Raw genomic sequence first — 20,160 nt, 5'->3', positions numbered from 1 at the left:
AATATAGTAATTTCCTGTGCAAATCTTTCTCTTCTATTAATGCACAGGATGATGCACATTTCCACATTTCGCAAGGGGATAGAACCAACTTAACACACTACAGGCCATACCACAGCATGTACTTTATTTACACTAGTTCAAGGTATCATAAGGAACTGAAATGGAGCAGCTCTGCAGTCATCTCTACGTCCATCAGAAAAAGCTCGAGAAACATTTCAGTCTTGAGGCTGAAAAGAAGGCTCTGAAGGTCACCCTTACCTTTCCCAGAAAATGTTTGCGGTACAGCTTGGCTGTAGGGTCACTTTCCAGTTTCGCTTTACCACTCCAGGGAAAGGGTACATCAGACAGAGTTGGACTCAAGCTGGACAGGTTGTGGCTGGTCCCTTCAATCCAGTAGCCCCCAAACTGGGGTAAGATAATGAGAGGATATGGCCACCCTTTTTGTAATACCTATTCAGAAGGACAGAGAGCATCAAAACTGACACACCAACAAGCTGGAAGGCCAACAAGCTGAAAAACCAATAAAGTCCAAGGAAAAACAGTGGAGAGTAGTACTAACTCACCTCATGGATGCTGGGATAAGGAATATACTCCTCTTCTGTCTGAAATCAGAAGAGACCATTAGCAAAAGCATGTGACATTTTTTAAAGTGTTATGCGCTCATGATGGTGCAAGCTGTGCTCTCAGCTTCCATTCTTCCCTAGGTCATCTTTAGAGCTTCATTTCAGGATTAAAGGTTAGACTCCATTTCCAAGGTCTCAGCATTGTAATACAGAACTTTGAGAACAATAAATTTAGGAGTCAGATTTTACCCACCCTCCTCCTTGAAACCACAGAATATAGGTATGCAAAATGTGGAGGTAGCCAAACTATAGGCAAATTCGATGTGGTTAGAGGAGTCAGCATCCCTCTTTTCCTTCCACACAGTGTTAGACAGCTGCTGTTCTTCTGCAGACAGAGATGACAGCAGGAATAGTAGAAACAGTACTGTTATTTACAGTGAGACTGAGGTTGTGTCATCTCCACGGCTAGATCTGTGGCATACACCCACAAGTGCTGAGGCATGACTGAGGGAACAGGAGCGGTATCTGAGCCACTTCATGCCAACTGGATGCCCCCTCCATCACCACGAAGATCACTGACTATCTCTGTCAGAACTGAGCTGTATCAATTCTCTATGTGGCTTTTTTAAAGGTTATTCCAAGATTAAAATCAAGGTCAAGTTTGATTTTAAGTTTTCTGGGCCTGAGCTGAGACTGAAGAAATGGAGAGGAAGAGTTGAGGATTTAAAGAGGGGAATCTGTCCTTATTGTCCTAATATTGAGCAAAATGGACCAGCTTTCTAGAGTATCTCTATGTGTCCTCAAGCAGACTACTGAAATAAATGCAATCTGGTTTCATGGATATTATTATAGCTCTTATATTGACTAAATTTAAGAAATTACTTAGGCAAAATTAAGACTGCCAATAATAATAAACACTTATTGGAACCATTAAATTAGAAAAAGGGAAGTGTTAATTCTATTTCAGCTACACAGTTTCACCCTGTTGTGCAGCAATGAGGAAAAAAAAAGAAAAGAAAAAAGGCAAGCGTATATGTGTTCTTGGGATGTTTGTAGACTCCCTGTTCATTCTAAGATGAAAATACACTACAAGCCAGGTCAGTAATTATCTGCCATTCTCAGCAAATTAAGAGGCAACAACGACTTGGCCTGACCTTGAGAGGAGCTGGAAGGGAACATCTTTGTTCATCCAGACGACTCCCCTGGAAACATAAAGTCATAGACAGTGAATCCTATATTTTAGCATGTCTGTTTCACTTACCCTCTGTGTCCTTCTCCATATACTCAATATGCATATTTTGTCTCTCTACATAATCTTCTATTTTATGCAAGTTTGGAAGTTTGAATAAAAAAGAGCAGGAAAGCTAGAACTTGGCCAGTCCCCTAGTTTGACATTACAACTGAAAGGCTACCCCCAAACTTACATCTCTTAAAAAGCAGAAAGTTGGGAGATATCAAAAGCAATCTCCCAAACTGATTATCCTATGTGCTTCTCTTATCTCTTCTAGCTACTTTACTTCCTATTTGAAGCAATATAAAAAAGTGGAAAAGATAAAGACAGAACACAAAAGAACAGTATTTCCAACCATTCTTTCCTGTTCTACTCTTCCTTCTCCCTTGAAGATACTGTCAGGCAAAGCATAGAGAGCCTCAGAGCAAGGTTCAGGGAAGTAAAAAACACTTGTTTTGAGCATTAGAGGTAAACAAGAAGCCCTTTTCTTATCAAGCAGTTCATGTGCCTTGCTTCCATCCACATATGGGAACAAATCCATCTCTTGGAGGTAAGGCAGAAAATCGGAGCTGCTCTCCATCCAAACATTTGACTAGTGCAAGAGACTCTTGAAGGCAAAAAGGAGCCACACAGTGAAACCATGTACATCTGCTTTCCCAGGCACCATTACCACAAGGTGGGTTGGAATTGCAAGGCAAAAGGCTACTGAATGCCTGTTTCTTCCTGAATCAGGAGCTGGCATCCAGACTTGATTCTCTTTCTTTAAGGCTATTCCATCCTCTGCCTTCTCACCATGGCAAAGGAGCTCACTTCCACCACACCTCTGCAGCAGAAGCACACGAGAATAGGAAAATTTTATTGAGGGTAGCCCCAACACAGAGTATAGGCCCAGAACAGAAGAAGCCAAAAAGATAAGGGGGGTCAACCTGCCATAGTCCAAGTGGCTATCACAGACAGAAGAATAAGAGCCAAAATTTGCATTGTTAGATAGGAAGCTGAAAACCAGGATTTAAGTAGAAGCTTTCTCTTACACACAGTACATGAATATTCAACTACTGCCACATAAATCTTGTAACTCTCATACCAGAACATGATGCTGAGACTACATTTTTATACACCATCAGCGACTGCTTAATGGAGTGGCTAATCAGGGATTCCAGACAGGATAGGCAGCTCTCGACTTTGTTCTGAAAATAAGCAGGATCTGATTTATAACAGGTATGCCTATGTATGTATTCTACAGTGGAACTAGCTTTTAAACGAGATTCTGGTAGAAATAGGTAAATCTCAGAGGAGCTCTACAGTGGAAACTTAGGAGGCTCAAGAACAAAAGGTTTGGGCCAATGCTCCAGCTGTATAGGGTGCAAAAACTGCTAGTATAGCAACAACATTGGCATTAAGAAACAGCAACCTTACATTGAGGATTATTAATAATCAGGATGCTCCTTGTAGGAGCAACAAAAGAAAAAAAAAAGGAAACAATCCCAAACATACCTATTTCACATAAAAATGAGGTTTTGGAAAAATGAGAAAGGTTATTAAAAGAATATAAAAATGAGCCATAAAAAAAGCTAAACTTTAATGAAATGACGAGGAGCCACACTTTGAGCTCCTAAAGATGCTTAACATCTTTAAAACCTCTTAGAAAAACCAGAAGTAAAACAGTATGGCTAAACTCCAGGGTAAGGGAAACTAGTAACAGATGCATGAGGTCCTTCTTCCTAAGTTTGAAGTTGAGTTCAATCACAAAAAGGAGCAGTAACAACAAATTTTAGTTGGCTAAATATAGAAACATAGTAAAGCACACAAGGAACAATCAGCAGACAACAAAATTGAAAACAAAATTGATTTCCTTAACTGTATTAGGAGAAAGAAGATTTGAATAGTATCTACAGGGTGACACAGGATCAAACTATAAAAGCTGAGCTTTGAGAGAGTTATACCACCACCACCACCCTGCCCTCAAAAAAAATATTTTTTTTCATTTGTGTTCTCAACAAGGGATTCTAAACAAATACCAGCTTGGAACCTTTCATAGGGAACCTTCAGAAGACCTGTTTTGAATTGTGATTTTGGTATACAGCAGACAAAATGAACAACAAATTACCAGAGCATACATAGGTACAAAGCAGCCACAGCCTTCTGCAACTAACTGTGGAAAGTACTGGCACAAACTTACTGTGTACCATGGGCTTTCTGCACATGGAAATGGAGATTGGGAAACCGCAATTTTCTAATATTTGTCTCCCCTTCCTTGACATTTTTGGCAAATCTGATAACTGCAAAAACTTTCCAGTTTCAAAGGAGGTCCTGGTAGGAGACCAATATCGCAGCAAGGCCTGAGGGAAAACTTCCTGATAAAGGAGCTGCTGTTGTATCAGAGCCTCTACAGAGAGCAGAGGAATGCACCAGCACATTCCATGACCCTGCACTGTTAAGGGAGCTCCTGCTAGTCTGGGAGTAGAAGATATAGGTCTAAAGCAACCAACCTCTCCTTTAGAGTGAAGCTTAAAATACTGGCAAAGATCTAATGGAGCCGTGGGCTGCACAGTCCAAAGCTTTATTTTAAAGGGTAACCAGGACTGAGGAAATATACAGTATAAGTTGTTGGAAGTGTCAGAGCATGGGCAGACCAATTTGTTGATGATCACTGTCATTCCTCGAAAGGGAGAGGCATAAACTACAGCAGTCTCAGCCACTGGTTGAGATATTCTTCCAATTTGGTCCAGTTTGGCTTGCAGTACTGCCTTTAAGGAAAGGCTTTCCCTCACTGTTTCCCTGGGTAGGCTACTGAAGACAGCATCAGTCTGGGAATCTGATATTCCCAAGGTCTTGTACAGGGGAAACACCTGGCCTGAGCAAAATGAGAGAATGAATGGCAGAGAAAAAACTGTCCAGACCCAGAGTCAGGTCCAACGTGGCATAACAATGCTACAGTCACACACATTTTTTATGGGAAAGAGCGGTGTCTTCAGGGGACTAGTTCAAAACAGCCAACTTGGATACAAAAGGGGATACAGGGAAAAAACATGAAGGTAGTTGTGAGAAAAGAAGACTGAAAAATATGTAGAAACTAAAAAATAATGCAGAACAGAGGCAGCAAACAAAAGCAGTTAAGTGAAGAGGGACTGGCTATGCAAACATGTGAAGATGTGAAAAATCTGGTTTTATTGGTTGAAATAAAATTTCCATGTTTTTCAACCACTTGCACTGCAAAGCAATTTAGGAACAACATATTCCTGTGTGTCCTTAAAGTGTTTACTGTGACTTCGCTATATCTGGAAGCATGGAATAAAGTGGCCAATAGCCCATTTACTTCCAAGTCCAATTAAAACTGAAAAGAAAAAAAGAAAGGAAAAGAAAAGGCAAACTTCTCTCCCAGATCTTGGGGATTGGTTTCAGTTTAAAAAGAGAGCACAACTTTACCTGTTAATTCATCACATACAATGCAAAATGGCTATGCTAATTGTCAGTAATATAATTAGTCTCCAAACCAATTGTTAAAATACTCAAAAATCAATTCTATCCTGTAGCTTTGCTGTTGTTATTCTACAAGAGAAATGTTCAAGTCTCTTGCTTTGCCTTTTACTCACTTTGACTGTTAATGAAAATCCCACATTTCATTTTCAAGATTGATTCAACAAATCTAAAGGATTGTCACAGTCAAATGGAAGGAGAAACAAAAAAAAAAAAAAAAAATTAGTAAAAATACAAAGAAAAATCACAACAAATATTAAAACAAAATATCAGGGGAGTTTTTTCTTTTGGAAAACATCTCTCTTCTTTCAAAAAACTTCTGTCATGCTTACACAGCAGATATTACTTCTCCTAGTGCAAGTCAGATGACAAAACAAACTAAATTAGAAAAAAACAAACTACTATACTGTCTTAACAATGGGTAGCTAAGAAAACAACACAGATGCAAAATTAAGCAGCCTGCATATGTTGGAAATTCTTATTAGGTTCCTGTTATCTAACTAAAGGAGTGCAAATCCAGTCAGAGACTTTTCATATGGTAAACTGGGAGCCGAGAAACACTGAGAATCTGAATCTTAAGCAACGGTCTTCCAGTAAGGGACATCTGCTAGTGACTCTTCTCTAAACATATTTCAAAAGGCTTGGAAAGGACTGCCATACCTTTTAACACGTGCTTGAACTGAAGCAGCACTGCATGCTCAAGCTTACTTTCCAGCACAGAGTTAAATAAGCCAGGCACACTTACAGAGTTTGTTATTCTAAATCACTGAGAACAGACCCCAAACATAGTTTGAATGTCAGTACAGTGGTTACAAGGCCTGTGTCTGTCTAACATGAATATATAACAGATATACCTTCAGCCCCTCCCTCCCTCCCTCTTCCTGTCTGGTCTGCCAAATACTACCTCAGCCTCATAATCTATATTCAGCATTTTGCTGCTACCTTTCACCTCCTCACTTTTATGGTCCCACTGAAGTCTTGCATTTTCCTCAAACTCATAATTTGATCACCCAAATGCCAGAAAAGAAGTTAACTGGTTTTGATAAGTTTAATTCCTACACATAATAAAAGGCAGGAGTTATGTGCCACGTTGTGTGTTATGCTAGGTCAAGGTTAAGCACAGCATTTTAAAGAAGGTGCACCACTCAGGGAAAATATTGGCAGCTTGCAAGGATGCTCTGAGAACACACAATGTGAAAAATTTAAAGATTTCATTGTTATATATTTAACACATATAACATACTATTATATTCCTATTTCTTTATTTGATACAGTTAAAAGGCAGAGAAACCTAACTCTGCCCTATTTTAGTTTTATAACATAATATATGCAACTAAATACATCTATTTCCATATAAGAATTAAGGAGAGTCCTTCTATCTTGCACAAGTTAAAGACAGGGCCTACCATAGTTATTTATTAAACTGTTTGACCTTGCTAAATGCAGTTAGGTCAACAACCAATTAATCACCTGTCATTAATACCTGCTACCCAGCAGAAACACAGTTTTCTGAAGAAGATGACAGAGATACCTTAATGCAACTTTGATTTTCTCTCAGAATCATCACACTTCTGCAAAGAACATACAGAATTATAATAATCTGTGTCTACTGCTTCCATCATGTTGGTTGGAAAAAACAAACACAGAAAAACGCTTTTGAAATCCCACTGAAGAGCAGGCATAGGAGCTTGAGCCCAGAAGACCTAAACATTCTGCAAGCCCAAATTAAAGGGCACTGGGAGTGAAGTGACAGGAAAATGGCTGTTGCTTATTTGTTTGGCTATGAAAAATCAAGAGATCCCAAAACTTGACAGAATTACTTCTCCTTACCTGCATTTTTTCAATCATCTCAAACAAGTCCACAGTCTGAAAAGGAAAAGACAAGAGGGGAAAATAATTTAACATTTGAATAAGCTAACCTTATCTTCTGTCGTCTCTCAGATATTGAAGGAGCCAACAGCTCCTTCTATGTTCTGGTTCACCAAAGACATGATGGAATTGCTCTTCCTTAGAACTGATAGCATACGCAAAACAACTGGCCAAATTGTCTTCACCTTGTGTAGCAAAAGCTTGGCCTGAAACCTGGTCAGACAGGTATCAGGAATTTCTCTCTTTCAATGGGTCACACTGACTTGATACAGTATGGCATAAGAACAGTTTAAATAAAAAAGTTTAGGATTCTCCCAGAAGCAGGCAACTATAGCTGTAAGACATGCTTGCACACGAGCTTGATTTCAGTCATTCCTTCTGCACACGTAACTTTTGTTCAAAGCACACTCCAACCCTGAGCCAGAGGAACACGGACTGCTTTTACCTTGTTGGGGACAGCCGGAGTGAGGGCACATGGAAAGCCTTCAGTGGGAGACTCTATAACATCACTGAAGCACCGCACTACCTCCTCAGAGCTCCTGCAACAGAGAGAGGTAGAAGGAAAAAGAAAAAAAAGAAGAAAAAAGTTTTAACACTTAGAGAATTCAAGATGCCAGTGCTTGCCTGCAGTGTCTCCTTTGCCTTCTGCTTACTATTCCTCTCCCCAGACCATTTCTTACCTATGAGGAAGCTGTCATTTCCTGTGAGAATCCCTGAGATATTACTACTTACCGCCTGCAAACATCCTCAATATAACAGCAAAAATCTTCTGGCCCTGACTGCTCTGTCTCTGTTCACACACAATATTTTCTTCACAACTGTCATGTAAGTGCTGAATGGTCTTTCTTTGCCAAGTTCCTCTTCCATCATGGATTTGCAGCAGACTAAAGAATCACAAGAAGGTCTCACAAGAAGCTTTGTGTTCAGATTTTGGAATCGCATTAAAAGAGATGAAAGTTCTGAAATATCACCAAAATCAGCATCTAAAGGACAGCCCCAGTTGCCACAGCCTGGGTATTAGTCTCCAAGACAGGGGCATAACAGAGATGGTGTGAGATCAGAACTGATACAGCCTGCAGGAGAGATGCAGGCACAGTTCTGTGTTACCACTGCTAGTAAAGCCAGCGTGGAGATCAGATGGGCTTTTGCCTGCCCGCCTACTATGGAAAATATATTATTACTATGGCCCCTGCTGGAGCAGTAGTGCGTACAAATAGCAGCAGCACTTTATTTGATTTCATAGAAGGGAAAATAAAAAGCAACACAAATAATCCACTGTAGTTTAAAAGACATACATACTATTCTTGTGTACTCATGTCTGGGATTATCCTGACCCAGGTGCAGCACCTCGCACTTGAACTTGCTGAACTTCACAAGGGTTCTGTGGGACCACTTCTCGAGCTTGTCCAGGTCCCTCTGGATGGTCCCTTTCTGCTGTTGTGTCAACCATACTGCTCAGCTCTGTGTCTTTTGCAAATGTGGTGAGGGTGCACTTGATCCCACTGTCTATGCCATTGATAAAGATATGAAAGAGCACCAGTCCCAAGACAGAGACCTGAGGGACACCACTCATCACCGGCCATATAATCATCAAATAATGCATATAATAATCATATAATGCAATCAAGAATTGCTATCCTCTAGCTATTAGATGCATGACTGCTACAGCTTCCATTCTAAGAGATCAGTATCTGTAAGTCATGCAGACTCTTGCTTTGAAACCAGTGGCTGCATTCCCTATTATATGGAGATACAACATATTTCTGTAATCATGAAGCTACTCTATCACAAGCTCCAAGAAGCATAATGCTCTGACAATTCCCAATTTATTTTAGTGGCCCAATGGTATCATGTAACTTGCATATAGGCTCATCTACACAAAGTAACACAATGCTTCCATCCCACATCTGAAACTAGAGATGAGAGAGATCGGTGTAATGCATCTAGAGATTAAAGCCATAAAATATCTGGGAGGGAAGATTTAGGAGTTAGTCTTGACAATCCCAAATAAATATTGAAATAATTTTATGGCAAATATATTTTAAATTAATATTAATATTATACTAATATATGCTTTATTCATCATCTTATTCATTTACTTGAGGCATATTTGGGATAAGCAAAATATATGTCCAAGGCAGTACATGAAGGATTTTCATTGTTTCTTTTAAAAACCTGAAGTTTTTATTCTGTGAGCCCTAAAAAGGTAAGAGCTTAATTTGATAAATTCTCATTTTCAGAAAGAAATGTAATAGTTGAACTTTTCGTGCAACTGGATGCCCTGGGGCCTTGTTGCATGCTACAGTGTTTTCTTTGGCATGTCACTGGGTTGAATGCTGAATCATCCAGTGAAGAGTTAAATACACACCTGCATCATGGAAATCTGGCAGCTCCTACATGAGATCACTCTGACCAGTACTGCCCCTGTTGTCTCACCATAAATTCATCTCTATACTTTGGACTGACTGGAGAACTTTGTGCAGCAACTGCTCCTTTACTGTTGAATCCTAGTACAGTTCTATTGTCAAAATGAGTCCAGTAGAGACCAAAATCACCAGTCTTACCATACATTTAGAGATGTTCAAAATTCTGTAATTATCCCAGATTAGGAATGTGCCAACAGACTTTAGAAATACAGGAGGATTACTTGAATTTTATGTTATCTTTTATAAAATACCACAAAAACGTGGGGCCATTATAAGTACCGCTTGAAAATCTACTTGTGAATTTTTAACTTCTAGAATGAAAAGCACTGAGCTTTATTAAAGGAAGAGAACGTACTTCTTTTCAAATTGGAACTCAAACTCTTTGACCACAGAAAAGAAGAATATCATCCTTTTGAGAAAGAAAAGCAATTTTGCAATCTGGGAGTGAAATACTTATTTGCAAATGTATACTTGCTGAAGCTTTATTTTTAGGAAATGGCAACTAGGGGAAGCAAAGGCCCTGGAAAATGCTGAAGTCTAAACTAGGATTTTGCTAGTGACATTAACCAGTGCATTAATTTCAAGTGGGTAGCCAAACTAAATGTAGGTACTGCTGATCCACTGCCAAAGACTCCACTCTCAATTCTGAAATAGTGCAGGAAGCACCTTTGCAGACCTCTATCTCCACACACACAGAACTCTGCTCATGCCCTATATTCCTGTCTTGCAGTATCCTGTTATTTCAGTCCTGGGATCCCTCTACACAGCTCTCAAAATCGTCGCTATCTGCTATAGCTGAGCCAGTTCAAGAACCAAGTCAATGCAAATATTTGCTCTAAGAAAAATACAAACTGGACTTGACAGAATTTCAAACATCCTTTCATAAGTATTCCAGAGGTAAAGGGGATTTGTTGCACTCTAAAAGACAAGTGCCCCAAATCCTCAGGTAACTAGTTTCCTGGAAGTTCACAGGGAAGCAGGTGTATAGCTACCGTAAATACTTCTTCTAATCTGGAAGCCTTCCAGAAGGAGAAACACTACAGCATGATTTGCAGCTATCTATGGAATGACAGTCAATAAAATAACTGGCATCACAGCCTGATAGGATAGTGAGACACTAATATGTTTTTTAAATCTCTCACTAGAAGGGATAGGCAATTCAGAACTGAAGGTAATGTGAAACAAAAGCAGGCCTGAAATACTCACAAGGAAAATTCTGGGCAACCACTTCTCATGAGCAACAGCTTCTGCTCTTTCTCTCTCATTTCTCCCTTATAGAGACACACTTAGTCTACCAAATATGATTGTTAGGTATACAGTGAAGACAGCTGAAACCATGACACGAATAGCCCTACTCCCAAGCACCTGTACAGCTTTGAAATTTGCTTATACGCAAATTCATAAAACTCAAGAGAAGAGACAGCACTAAGAAAAGGAAACAACCACTACGGATGAGATGTGGTTTGCTCTCAGGTGGTCATAAACTTTCTGCTCGTAGACCCCGACTTCCAGTAAGGAACCTCACTTCCAGCCACACTCCCCCCAGCTCCTGCCCCTCCCGTGGAGGCCACTATTCCCACTCATGGGCTGCCCATGCCCTCTGCTCAGGACTTCGTGCAGCCACAAAGGAGATGGGCGGGGTATCGGGAGGGCCTGGAGAACCCAGCCAGCTCTCTCTGCCCGCCAGGTACTGCCCCGCGGGGCAGGAGAAAGGAGAACTCTAGAGGGAAATTTATCTCGTGCTCCCAGATCCTGAGAAGTCCCAACCGCAGAGCTTCCCCATTCCCAGGGCGGCAGAAGAGCCCGCCGAACCTCCCTCTTTCCCTCTGGGGAGAGGAGCACCCTCTTGGTGTATGTCACCTCATCGCCTGCGTCCCCCCGGTCAGAGCGGGGCCGAGAGGGAGGTAGGGAAAGAGGGTGGAAGAGAAGAGGGAGCGCCGGGCCCACAGCCAGACGCGGACCTGCTGGGCCGGGACACAGCCATCGCCTTTCCGCTCCTCGGCTCTCCGCCCTTCCAGGCAACCTGCGAGGGCTCTCCCTGCTGCTCCAGCACTGCGCCCCAAGCGCCGGCAGCCGCTGCCCTGCCCCGTCCCCAGGCTGCCCGGGAAAGGCAGGGCCCCAGGCCGCGCGGCCGCCGGCACCACTCCCGGTCCCGGTACCTACCCTCCGCAGGCTCCGGCAGGGAAGCCGTGCTCCCGGGAAAACATGCTGCACTGCTCCGCTGAGTCAGCTCCCGGGTTCCCTCCTCGGGAGCTTCCTCTCCCCCGGCCTCGCCATGGAGAAGGACCCAGGCTCCCTCCCGACCCCCCGCGAAGCCGCGGCTCCCGCCCCCACCCCTCCTCTTCCTCCTGGGCTGGGATTCAGTGGAGAGACAGCGAAGGGACCCCCACGGCTGGCACTGGGCCCCGGCCGGCAGCGGCTCAGGGAAGGACGACGAGGAGGAGGAGGAGGGATGGAGGAAGATGAGATAAAGGGGGATGGGTTGGTGACTCCTGCCCCTCCTCCGCTGTGGAAAATGAGTTCCCCCTAGAAGCCCCCGGTTGTGGGGAGTCCACGGATAGTGTAGGAGCAGCTGCTGGGACAGCCGAGCCGGGGATGCTGTTCTCCGGGTTGTCCGTGATGGTAAGACAAGCACAGCGTTAGACGGGAAGAGCAGAGAGGTCCCTTATTCAACTTTGCTATAGAACAAGATCACTTCTCCAGGCTCTCAGTATCCAGTGGGGAAAGTGAGCATCAAGGCTCCGTATATGTCCATTCCCTTCAAGGGAAGGGTAAGAAGATACTAAATCCACTAGCCCTTGGCATTTGGAGCTGGCATACATCAAGTACTACAGAGATTTGGCTCTACATGGCTTATGAAATAGCTCAGCGATCTAATATATAAACCTAGGAAGCTCAAATTTTGAGGAATCAAAAACCCCTTAACCATATGTATTTGCATTCACTCAGATCGTCATTCCTAATAAAAATTGAGCGTGAGAAGATGCCCTTCCATTGCAAGAATATGCCCATACCTGTGTTTAAATGAGAATACAGAGCTATTCTGGACAATTTTTTTTAATTTTGATTCTCAATTTCATTCCACAGGATGATGTAATGATCCTCTTTACATCAAGACCTATAAAAGCAGCAGCAACAACCTTACACCAGGTGTCAATCTCACACTGGTTTTGTTCTGACTCATGGAGGGGACATAAGGAAACACAGAATAAGAGAGAATTTGCAGAGGAGCCAGAGAACTAGGAAAAGATGCAAAAGAAGAGTACAAATAGAATGCAGAAAAATCAGACAGAAATATGAGATAGTTGATATAGATGAGGGTGGGGGAGGAGTAAAAAGAAAAATAGAAGGCAAGCAGTTACATCAAAGGTTTAAGGATGAGTGCAGCATTTTCATCTTAATGCTTCCTATAAATTCTACTCATAAAAGACCTGGATAGAAATGATTATGGGGGCTTCAAGGGTCTGTGAGTGAGAAAAGAGACTGCAAGGAGTAAGGAATCAAGGCAGGTGACAACTTTGAATAGACAAAGAGAGTGACTACTTGCTATTTTTAGTAAGTTGCATGGAGTTCAAGTGATTCCATTTCCTCTTGTCTATTTCTTTTTTTTTCCCCGGAAGATGTGATGCTGGAGTATTGGCTAATTCATACAGCCTATGTCCTTGCTCCAACCCAAATGCCTCCCAAATGGACCCAGAGCACCGAATACAGCAGCACAAGCAGTTCTTACTCATTCACCTGAATGTCTGAGCAGAGATGTGACTGGGCCAAGGCAAAGAGCCAAGCTTGCCATTTCTGCTGCATCTAGGAAGGAGGAAGAGACATTATTTTTTGCTGCTAGAGAGGGCTGCCAGCAGTAACTACTGCCCTCCCCCATCTCAGGGTCATTATCAGCAGCACTAGCAAGCCTGGACATCGTGAAAGCATACAGTGAGGCCCAGGTCTTTCTGCCATCCTTGTTCTTTGGCAGCTTGCCACTACAGACAAGAGCCAACTTTGTTCACATTCAAAGCCACACTGGGCTCAGTTTTCACTTAACTGTCTCACAGCTTTACCTAACCTTCTGCGCAACTCCAGTTGTGTACAAAGCCCTCAAGATACACAAGCAAACCAGCAAACAATTATTAAATACCTTAACTACTGTTCTAATTAGCCTCCTTTAGCAATAATCATATGAATAAATCACATGTAAGCAAATCCCAGGACCCCTTTCTGTTCCTCAACTTATAATCAAGCTAATGATTGTTACTATTTACCCTGCTGATGCAACAATATTACCAAATATAAGCGTTGAGTTGTACTAAGTAGATTCAGCTCCTATTGATAGTTGCATTCTGATATGACTAATTCCGTGTACTTACCGTCTCAGATTGTAATCCATATATTTGTCTATAGTTGCATAGGTCATTATGCATATTATAGTTATTGTGTGTTTTAGGGACTGGCATACAATTTTCTGTTCTTTCAGATATCCATGTAGCTACCTTAATACATGTATTACAGTAATTGGTGTTTATACCTTTTGCTATGTATTTTTCTAGTTTTTATTAGCAGAAGTTTTTCATTTGTTTACCTGCATTAGCATTTTATCTTGCTCTCATAGGAAAAGTCTGTACTAGCTGTAACACAGAAACTGATTCCTGCAATTTTATTAATTGTCATTGTGAAAACATCAGAAGCTCCATAGAAGCTGCGCAGTACCAGATAAACACAGCAGCATATCCTTCAAGGGTCAACTCTTCAGGGTAAAAACTGTATTTTTTTAATGTTTTACTACAATATTACACAAACTCATAGATGCATCCACAGATGGAAACATACTCGTTTTCACATCAACTGTTTCCACAGATGTATGCACACAGATTCTATATATAGTACTGGCTGTGCACAGACAGCACCTCCCGCTGCGCACTTGGACCCATCATTTTATGTCCAAGATTGACAGAATCAGTGTGGGTTTCCTTTGAGTCTGGACAGACCCTCTTTCATGCCCCTTCCTCCCTTCAGTTTGTTTCATTTCCTACACAGACATCTGCTCTCCCCAGTTTCACTGTCCCTTTCTCTCTCTCCAACTGCTTCTCTACACAATGCAGTACAACATAATGTCTTATAAAAGCACAAAAACACTTTCCCTGCTGAGGCTGAAACTACCCCAAAGTCCATCCATTACACAACGCCACGCAAGCAACAGAGAAGATCTGGATCAACCCTCCCCCAGCTATCTTTGCTCCCATTCCTTCTAGATGTAAAATATTTTAATTGGCATTGCAGGCAAGACGAGAATAAAAGCAGCTAAGCTGTTCATCCCCTACCTGAGCAAGGATCTCTCATCCCCAGCTGGTGAGCAGATGGAGACAGGGAACCCAGCTGCTCTCCTTTCCTTGCACTATCAATTATTCACGTAGGTTGCAGTGTCCTCCCTCTCCCTCCCTCCCTCCCTTTCTCTTCCGCTGCCCCCACCTGCGGCTGAATGGAGACTGAGCAGGTCGGTGCTGTCGTACTTGAAACTAGAGATCATTGCCGATTGAACAGTCAGCCTGCCGAGCAGCTGTGCTCTTAAGCAGGGAAGATTGGCCCTAGCAGAAGGGGACAGACTGGCAGCTCCAGAGGTGGAGCACAGACAGCTCTGTACATCAACATCCTGCTCCCTGCACTTCTAATCCCAGACCTGCAGGGATCACCTATAAAAATGAGAGAGGTTTTTTTTTTTTCCACAGAAAAGTACATTTTTTCTAGTCCTCTCAAGTACAATGGCAGTTATTTGGTGACAGTGAACTGGGTCATCAGGATTCATGTGTATAGATCAGAGTAGGAAGGGAAAGTAGAGGACTGGAAAAATCTGAAACCTGCTTATGTAGTACTGATTTAGTATCATAGCAAAGGCACTAAAAGAGGATAATCTGAGGTGACAGGATGACATGGTACTTTCTGCAAATGCTTTTGGTAATCATGAGTCATGAGACTGACCTGTGGGTTGGCATGATTGTTCAGTCACAATTTTTGTAGATTATTAAAGAATTCCTGCGTGGTACCAGCCTTAGGCAAAGGTAAAATGAGTTCTGGCAGACTTAGGCCAAGGCTTTTAAAGCATTTTGCCTTTGTAGAGGGCTACTACCTACAACTGGGTGAGTGCTTTAGATCTGCCTCACAGCAAAATTAGTTTCAATTCCCAGGCCAAATTAGCTGCTCTGTTTTGCACTGGAGTAACTCAGCCTCATACTGGTCCCATAGGTCTGCTGGGGGACCTTCCTACTAGGTCAACTCAAACGTCACAGTAATTTCTTCTGTTAAATCTTCCCATGACCACAGATGTGGCAGAGGCACCACAGAGACAGAAAAACAAACAAAAAACCCAATATACTGTGGTGCTCAAACAGAAGGTCATCATGGCTTTTCTGCCCTATTTAACTTTTCCCATCTTTTGAAAAAAAATCTGCAGGAATTTTACCAGAAGTAATTAAGAGTTTCCTGAAATTACATTAAAAATAAAGTGCCTCATAGAAATTGTTGGTATTGCAACCACAGTTGTGAGTAAGAAAACCAGCAACTCTTTTTAAGAAGATACTGTGATTGTTTTTAATTATCTTGTTTTCAAAACTTCATGGATCAGTCTTTGTCAAGCATTTCTCCACAATTATGAAGGCTGGAAACTCTTCGTTTTAAATAAAGAAAAAGTTAGCACCTTTTTGTTTTTACTTGAGCATGGGAACCATCAAGTGCTATAGATGGAAAAACAACAAATTTTTCATGGATTTAGTTTGTGCAGCTGTTTCAGGTCTAAGAACTTTGATTGAATCCACTGGAGCACTTACAAGACCCTTCTCTTGTGCTGAATCTTCAATGATGTTCACTTTGCAACCTTTCCCTCCTTTGGACAATTTATGGGAAATCTTTTTTCCTGGTTGACCATTTTAATTAATTTGTTAGGAACCTCTTCTCTGATGTAACAGAAAAAAATTCTCTTTGAGGTAATTATCAAAGATATATCAAACAGATAATTATCGAATTATCAGAATATAATTTTAAGGAAATTATCAAATCAATAAATTGTCTTTGAGACCTTGATACCCTAATTTTGGTAGGATATAACTATTCCAAAGGTTACTAAGGGATAATGGTACACAGATAGACTGTCTAAAAGATGGGTTTTTTTCCAGAAAAGTAGACTAAGAACAAAGCATGGTAAAGCTCAATAAAAGTAAGAAGATCAGCACTGTAAATATTAGAACAGCAGTCATGTTTGGCTTTCCAGTAAAAAACAAATATCAATATCTGTGCATCTACCTGCAGATATAGGAGCATATATTTATGCTTTTTTTTCTGAATATTAGACTCATACTGGACTAATTGTGTGACTATTTTGGTATTTTACAATTTGAAATTAGTATTATTCATAACCTGATCAATCCAATTATAACATCCTACCGTTTATACAAGTCTTTAAATCACTCTTAGATTATAAACTGACTGGGTCTTCACATATGTCTGTAAAGACTAGAAGATATTGTTTCCATATCAGTACTAACACTTCACATTTCCTTGAGACCTTTATTTGAAGATCTCACAATATGTTACTGATATTCGTTCCCATGATTACCAGTGTTCCACATAAGGATAAAGTGGCACAGAGATACTAACCCTCACTGTCACCCAGGGCCAGCAAAAGGAGATAGAGCTCTCAGTCCATCAGTACAGTTGTATAAACAGCTTGAGATGCCTGCATACCACACTGACACAGGGATTGTCCCACTCGGATCAGCCAGTGGATCCGCGCAACATCCTGAATGCTAGTGTTGATGCAATGAAGGGGACTGGGATAGGTGGTCAGGGATGGAAATGGGATATGGCAGGACTCCTTTTTTTTTGCAAGCAGCAGAATTTTAAACTGGCCCATGGAAGTGCATCATCATTCTCTCAGCAGAGCCCTTGAATAACAACTCAGTTTATTTTCAAGCTTTGAGCAAAGCTGCCTGCTAGTAGAACTTAATGATATGAGAAATATTAATTTATTTGCCTGTCATTACTGTATGAATTGGGGGAGATTTTGACAGTATAACTCTGGATATTTGTTAACAGAAAAAATTCATATGGAAGGAAATTGTGGGATTACTTGCTAATTTCAGACATGACTGGAATGGCCAGCATTTAGAAAAGAGGAAGCAGCTCCTCCACAGAAGTTCTCACTATGGACACAGCAGAAAAACAAGTGATAACATTCAGGTTGCATCAAGGAAGATTTCAGCTATATCTAAGGAAATACTGGTTCTTCCTATGAGGGTGGTTTGGTGCTGAAAAGTGCCAAGAGAGGCTGAGTAGTATCACTCTGGGAGATCTTCAGAAGGTGTATGGACAAGGCCCTGAGGAACCTGTTCTAGCTTTGAAGTTGTCTGTTTTGTGCACGGTAGTTGACCCAAATGAGACCTTTCCCTACTAATTTATTCTATGATTTTATTCACTGCATGTTAGAAAATCCATGGCATGAAATGTTCAAAAGTTCAAAGTTCATAATTTCAGTACAATATGTAAAAGCTTCAAGTTCTGCAGCGTATCAGATCATAATCAAGTTGAAATTCTTCACCAATGGTTTCCACCCAGAAATCAAGTGCTCTAATCATTCAGCAGGTAAAAATTTTCTTGGCATATGTGAAAGTATTTGGAAATTCAGAGAGTTTGTAGCATCCAGCAAGTCTTGCCCTGGAAGTATATCACAGGTGCTCAATGAGAGGATAACTCAGGGAGATGGAAAACATGAGATGTGAGGACAACTCTACCAGGTAGAGAAAGGCACTGTAACAAGCCCGTAGTTTGCAAATAGTAGTGCAGTATCTATATAATAAGAACACCTAAGAGAAAGGTGTTCCTAGGCTCTACAGCACAATTTACTTCATAATTGCCTTTAACTAATAATTTTAGCAAAGGAAAACTTTCTTTACACCCTCTCTCAGCCCAGTCCCTCAAAAGCAGTGATACATGGATATACAAAGCCATGTCAAAGTTCATGTTCGTGAATTACATGTGAAATCAAGGCAGAGAAGTGAAAGGATTGCCAAGGTCATGATAAAACAGATAGATGGACAGAAGAGACAGAGAGGCAGGTTGTTAGACTGGTGAGAGGCTGAAGAGCACATGGGTGAACGTATGGGCCTTACCTGGGTTGGATCAACAGGTTTAACAATTTGCAGTAATGAAATGATATTCAAACAAGGGTAATAATAGCTGCCTAATCCAAACAGAAGGACAGGGAGCACAGACAAAGTTTTTTTGCTATGTGTGTACCCAGAAGTTTCCAAATGGTGCTTGCTGCTAGAAAGACACATGGATTGGGGAGGAATGGAGGTCAGGCGGGGATGCAGTGCAGGTGAAGATAACAGAGGAACGCCTGGATGGAAAGGCAATTGTACAAGTAAGTTCCTTTTGCAGAATTAGGGATAAAGTTGCTCTCAATTTCTTTGTCCAGATAATCTGAACCAGCTGGGATTATTCCCCACAAACATCTTCTGCAACTGTGAAGGGCAGAGAAAGAGTTAAAGCAGCCCTCAGCTCAAAGAGTGGCGGGAACGGCTCCTGTCAGACCAACCCAAGCTGGGGAATCCCCGGGAACAGGACACTCAGGCCCCCCTCCACTGGCAGCAGCCCCCTCCTCTGGGAAATGAGAACGATGCGGCGGCCCCTTTAATAATGGGAGCCGATGCTGATTAGTGTGGACGGCACGATTCACTGCGGAGCGGGACCGGGAGCGGGACCGGGACGCCCACAAACAGGCTGCCGTGCCCGGAGCGTGTAGGTGAGACCCGACAGGGCTTACGCCCCTGGCTCGCTTGTAAATACAGGCGGGGTGGGGGCAGAGGAGTCGTGCTGATAATTTGTTGGACCTGGTTAACACCTGAAATATTAGGAAATTGTGTACTTCGGTGAAACATTTGTACTTCAGTGTAACATTTCTGTTTATTTTTTCAATTGAAAAAGGATGCGAGATGATAGCCCGGGAAAAATCTCAGCCCTACTTGCGAAGGTCCCCATTCTAAAAGAAAATGTTCTCGGAAACACCTGCAGTGAAGAGATTTGCTTAAAGTCACAGCTGAAGGGTTTGTAACAACTGGAATTTGATCTGAGATTACCTGAATCAGAGATCAGAGCCTCAGTTACAGGAACTGTCTCCTTGCTTCCCCTTTCCTTCTTAATGTTCGTCAATAAAAGAAAAGCCTGTGATACAATGCCTTTCTCAGTCATGGAAAGAGGAGGACATTGTTACTAACAGGAATCAGGACAGTAAACAAACAACATGCAGACTGTTCACAATTAATTCCTCAACAGAATTTCATCAAAAAGCACCTACCAATTATTCCACGATGACAGGCCACCTGGAAAGCGGTAAAGATGGTTGGTTTATGCAAAGCATTAGGAGACAAAATAATGGATCATTTATTTGTTAACCAAAAAGGACACATAGAGAATAAGGAGGGTCCAGTAGTATGTGTACAACAGCCAAGAACAGTCAACACTTACTTTGACAAATACTTGGCCTATACAATGACTGAAAAAGAATCACTTCATGATATTCAGTAAGAAAGTGTCTACCACATAGGAACCACAC

General features: G+C 41.7%; 1 protein-coding gene across 15 annotated transcripts in view; it reads right to left on the bottom strand.

Annotated features, from left to right (window-relative positions):
* The window catches only part of LOC113966536 (rap1 GTPase-activating protein 1-like), a 45,941-nt gene extending 30,817 nt beyond the window's left edge, over positions 1-15,124 (bottom strand). For 2 of the 15 annotated variants that reach the window (XR_003533864.1, XM_027681388.1), the window contains exons 1-6: positions 11,730-12,208; positions 7,586-7,679; positions 7,102-7,137; positions 1,718-1,765; positions 564-602; positions 259-450 (exon numbers count right to left, since the gene is read on the bottom strand). Coding sequence is in view for 11 of the 15 variants with exons in the window: in XM_027681388.1 (XP_027537189.1) it covers positions 259-450; positions 564-602; positions 1,718-1,765; positions 7,102-7,137; positions 7,586-7,679; positions 11,730-11,773 (453 nt within the window). In the remaining 4 variants the exon portion in view is untranslated. Of the gene's footprint in view, positions 1-258; positions 451-563; positions 603-1,717; positions 1,766-7,101; positions 7,138-7,585; positions 7,680-11,729; positions 12,211-14,878; positions 15,007-15,026 lie in introns of those variants that run through there. The other 13 variants (XM_027681394.1, XM_027681399.1, XM_027681390.1 and 10 more) reach the window with 11 other exon arrangements.
* Positions 15,125-20,160: the final 5,036 nt, after the last annotated feature.

This window comes from Neopelma chrysocephalum, unplaced genomic scaffold (genome assembly GCF_003984885.1).
Source record: "Neopelma chrysocephalum unplaced genomic scaffold, ASM398488v2 Primary Assembly neopelma1_60, whole genome shotgun sequence".
Lineage (NCBI taxonomy): Eukaryota > Metazoa > Chordata > Aves > Passeriformes > Pipridae > Neopelma > Neopelma chrysocephalum.
This window is presented reverse-complemented; position numbering and strand designations above follow the sequence as displayed.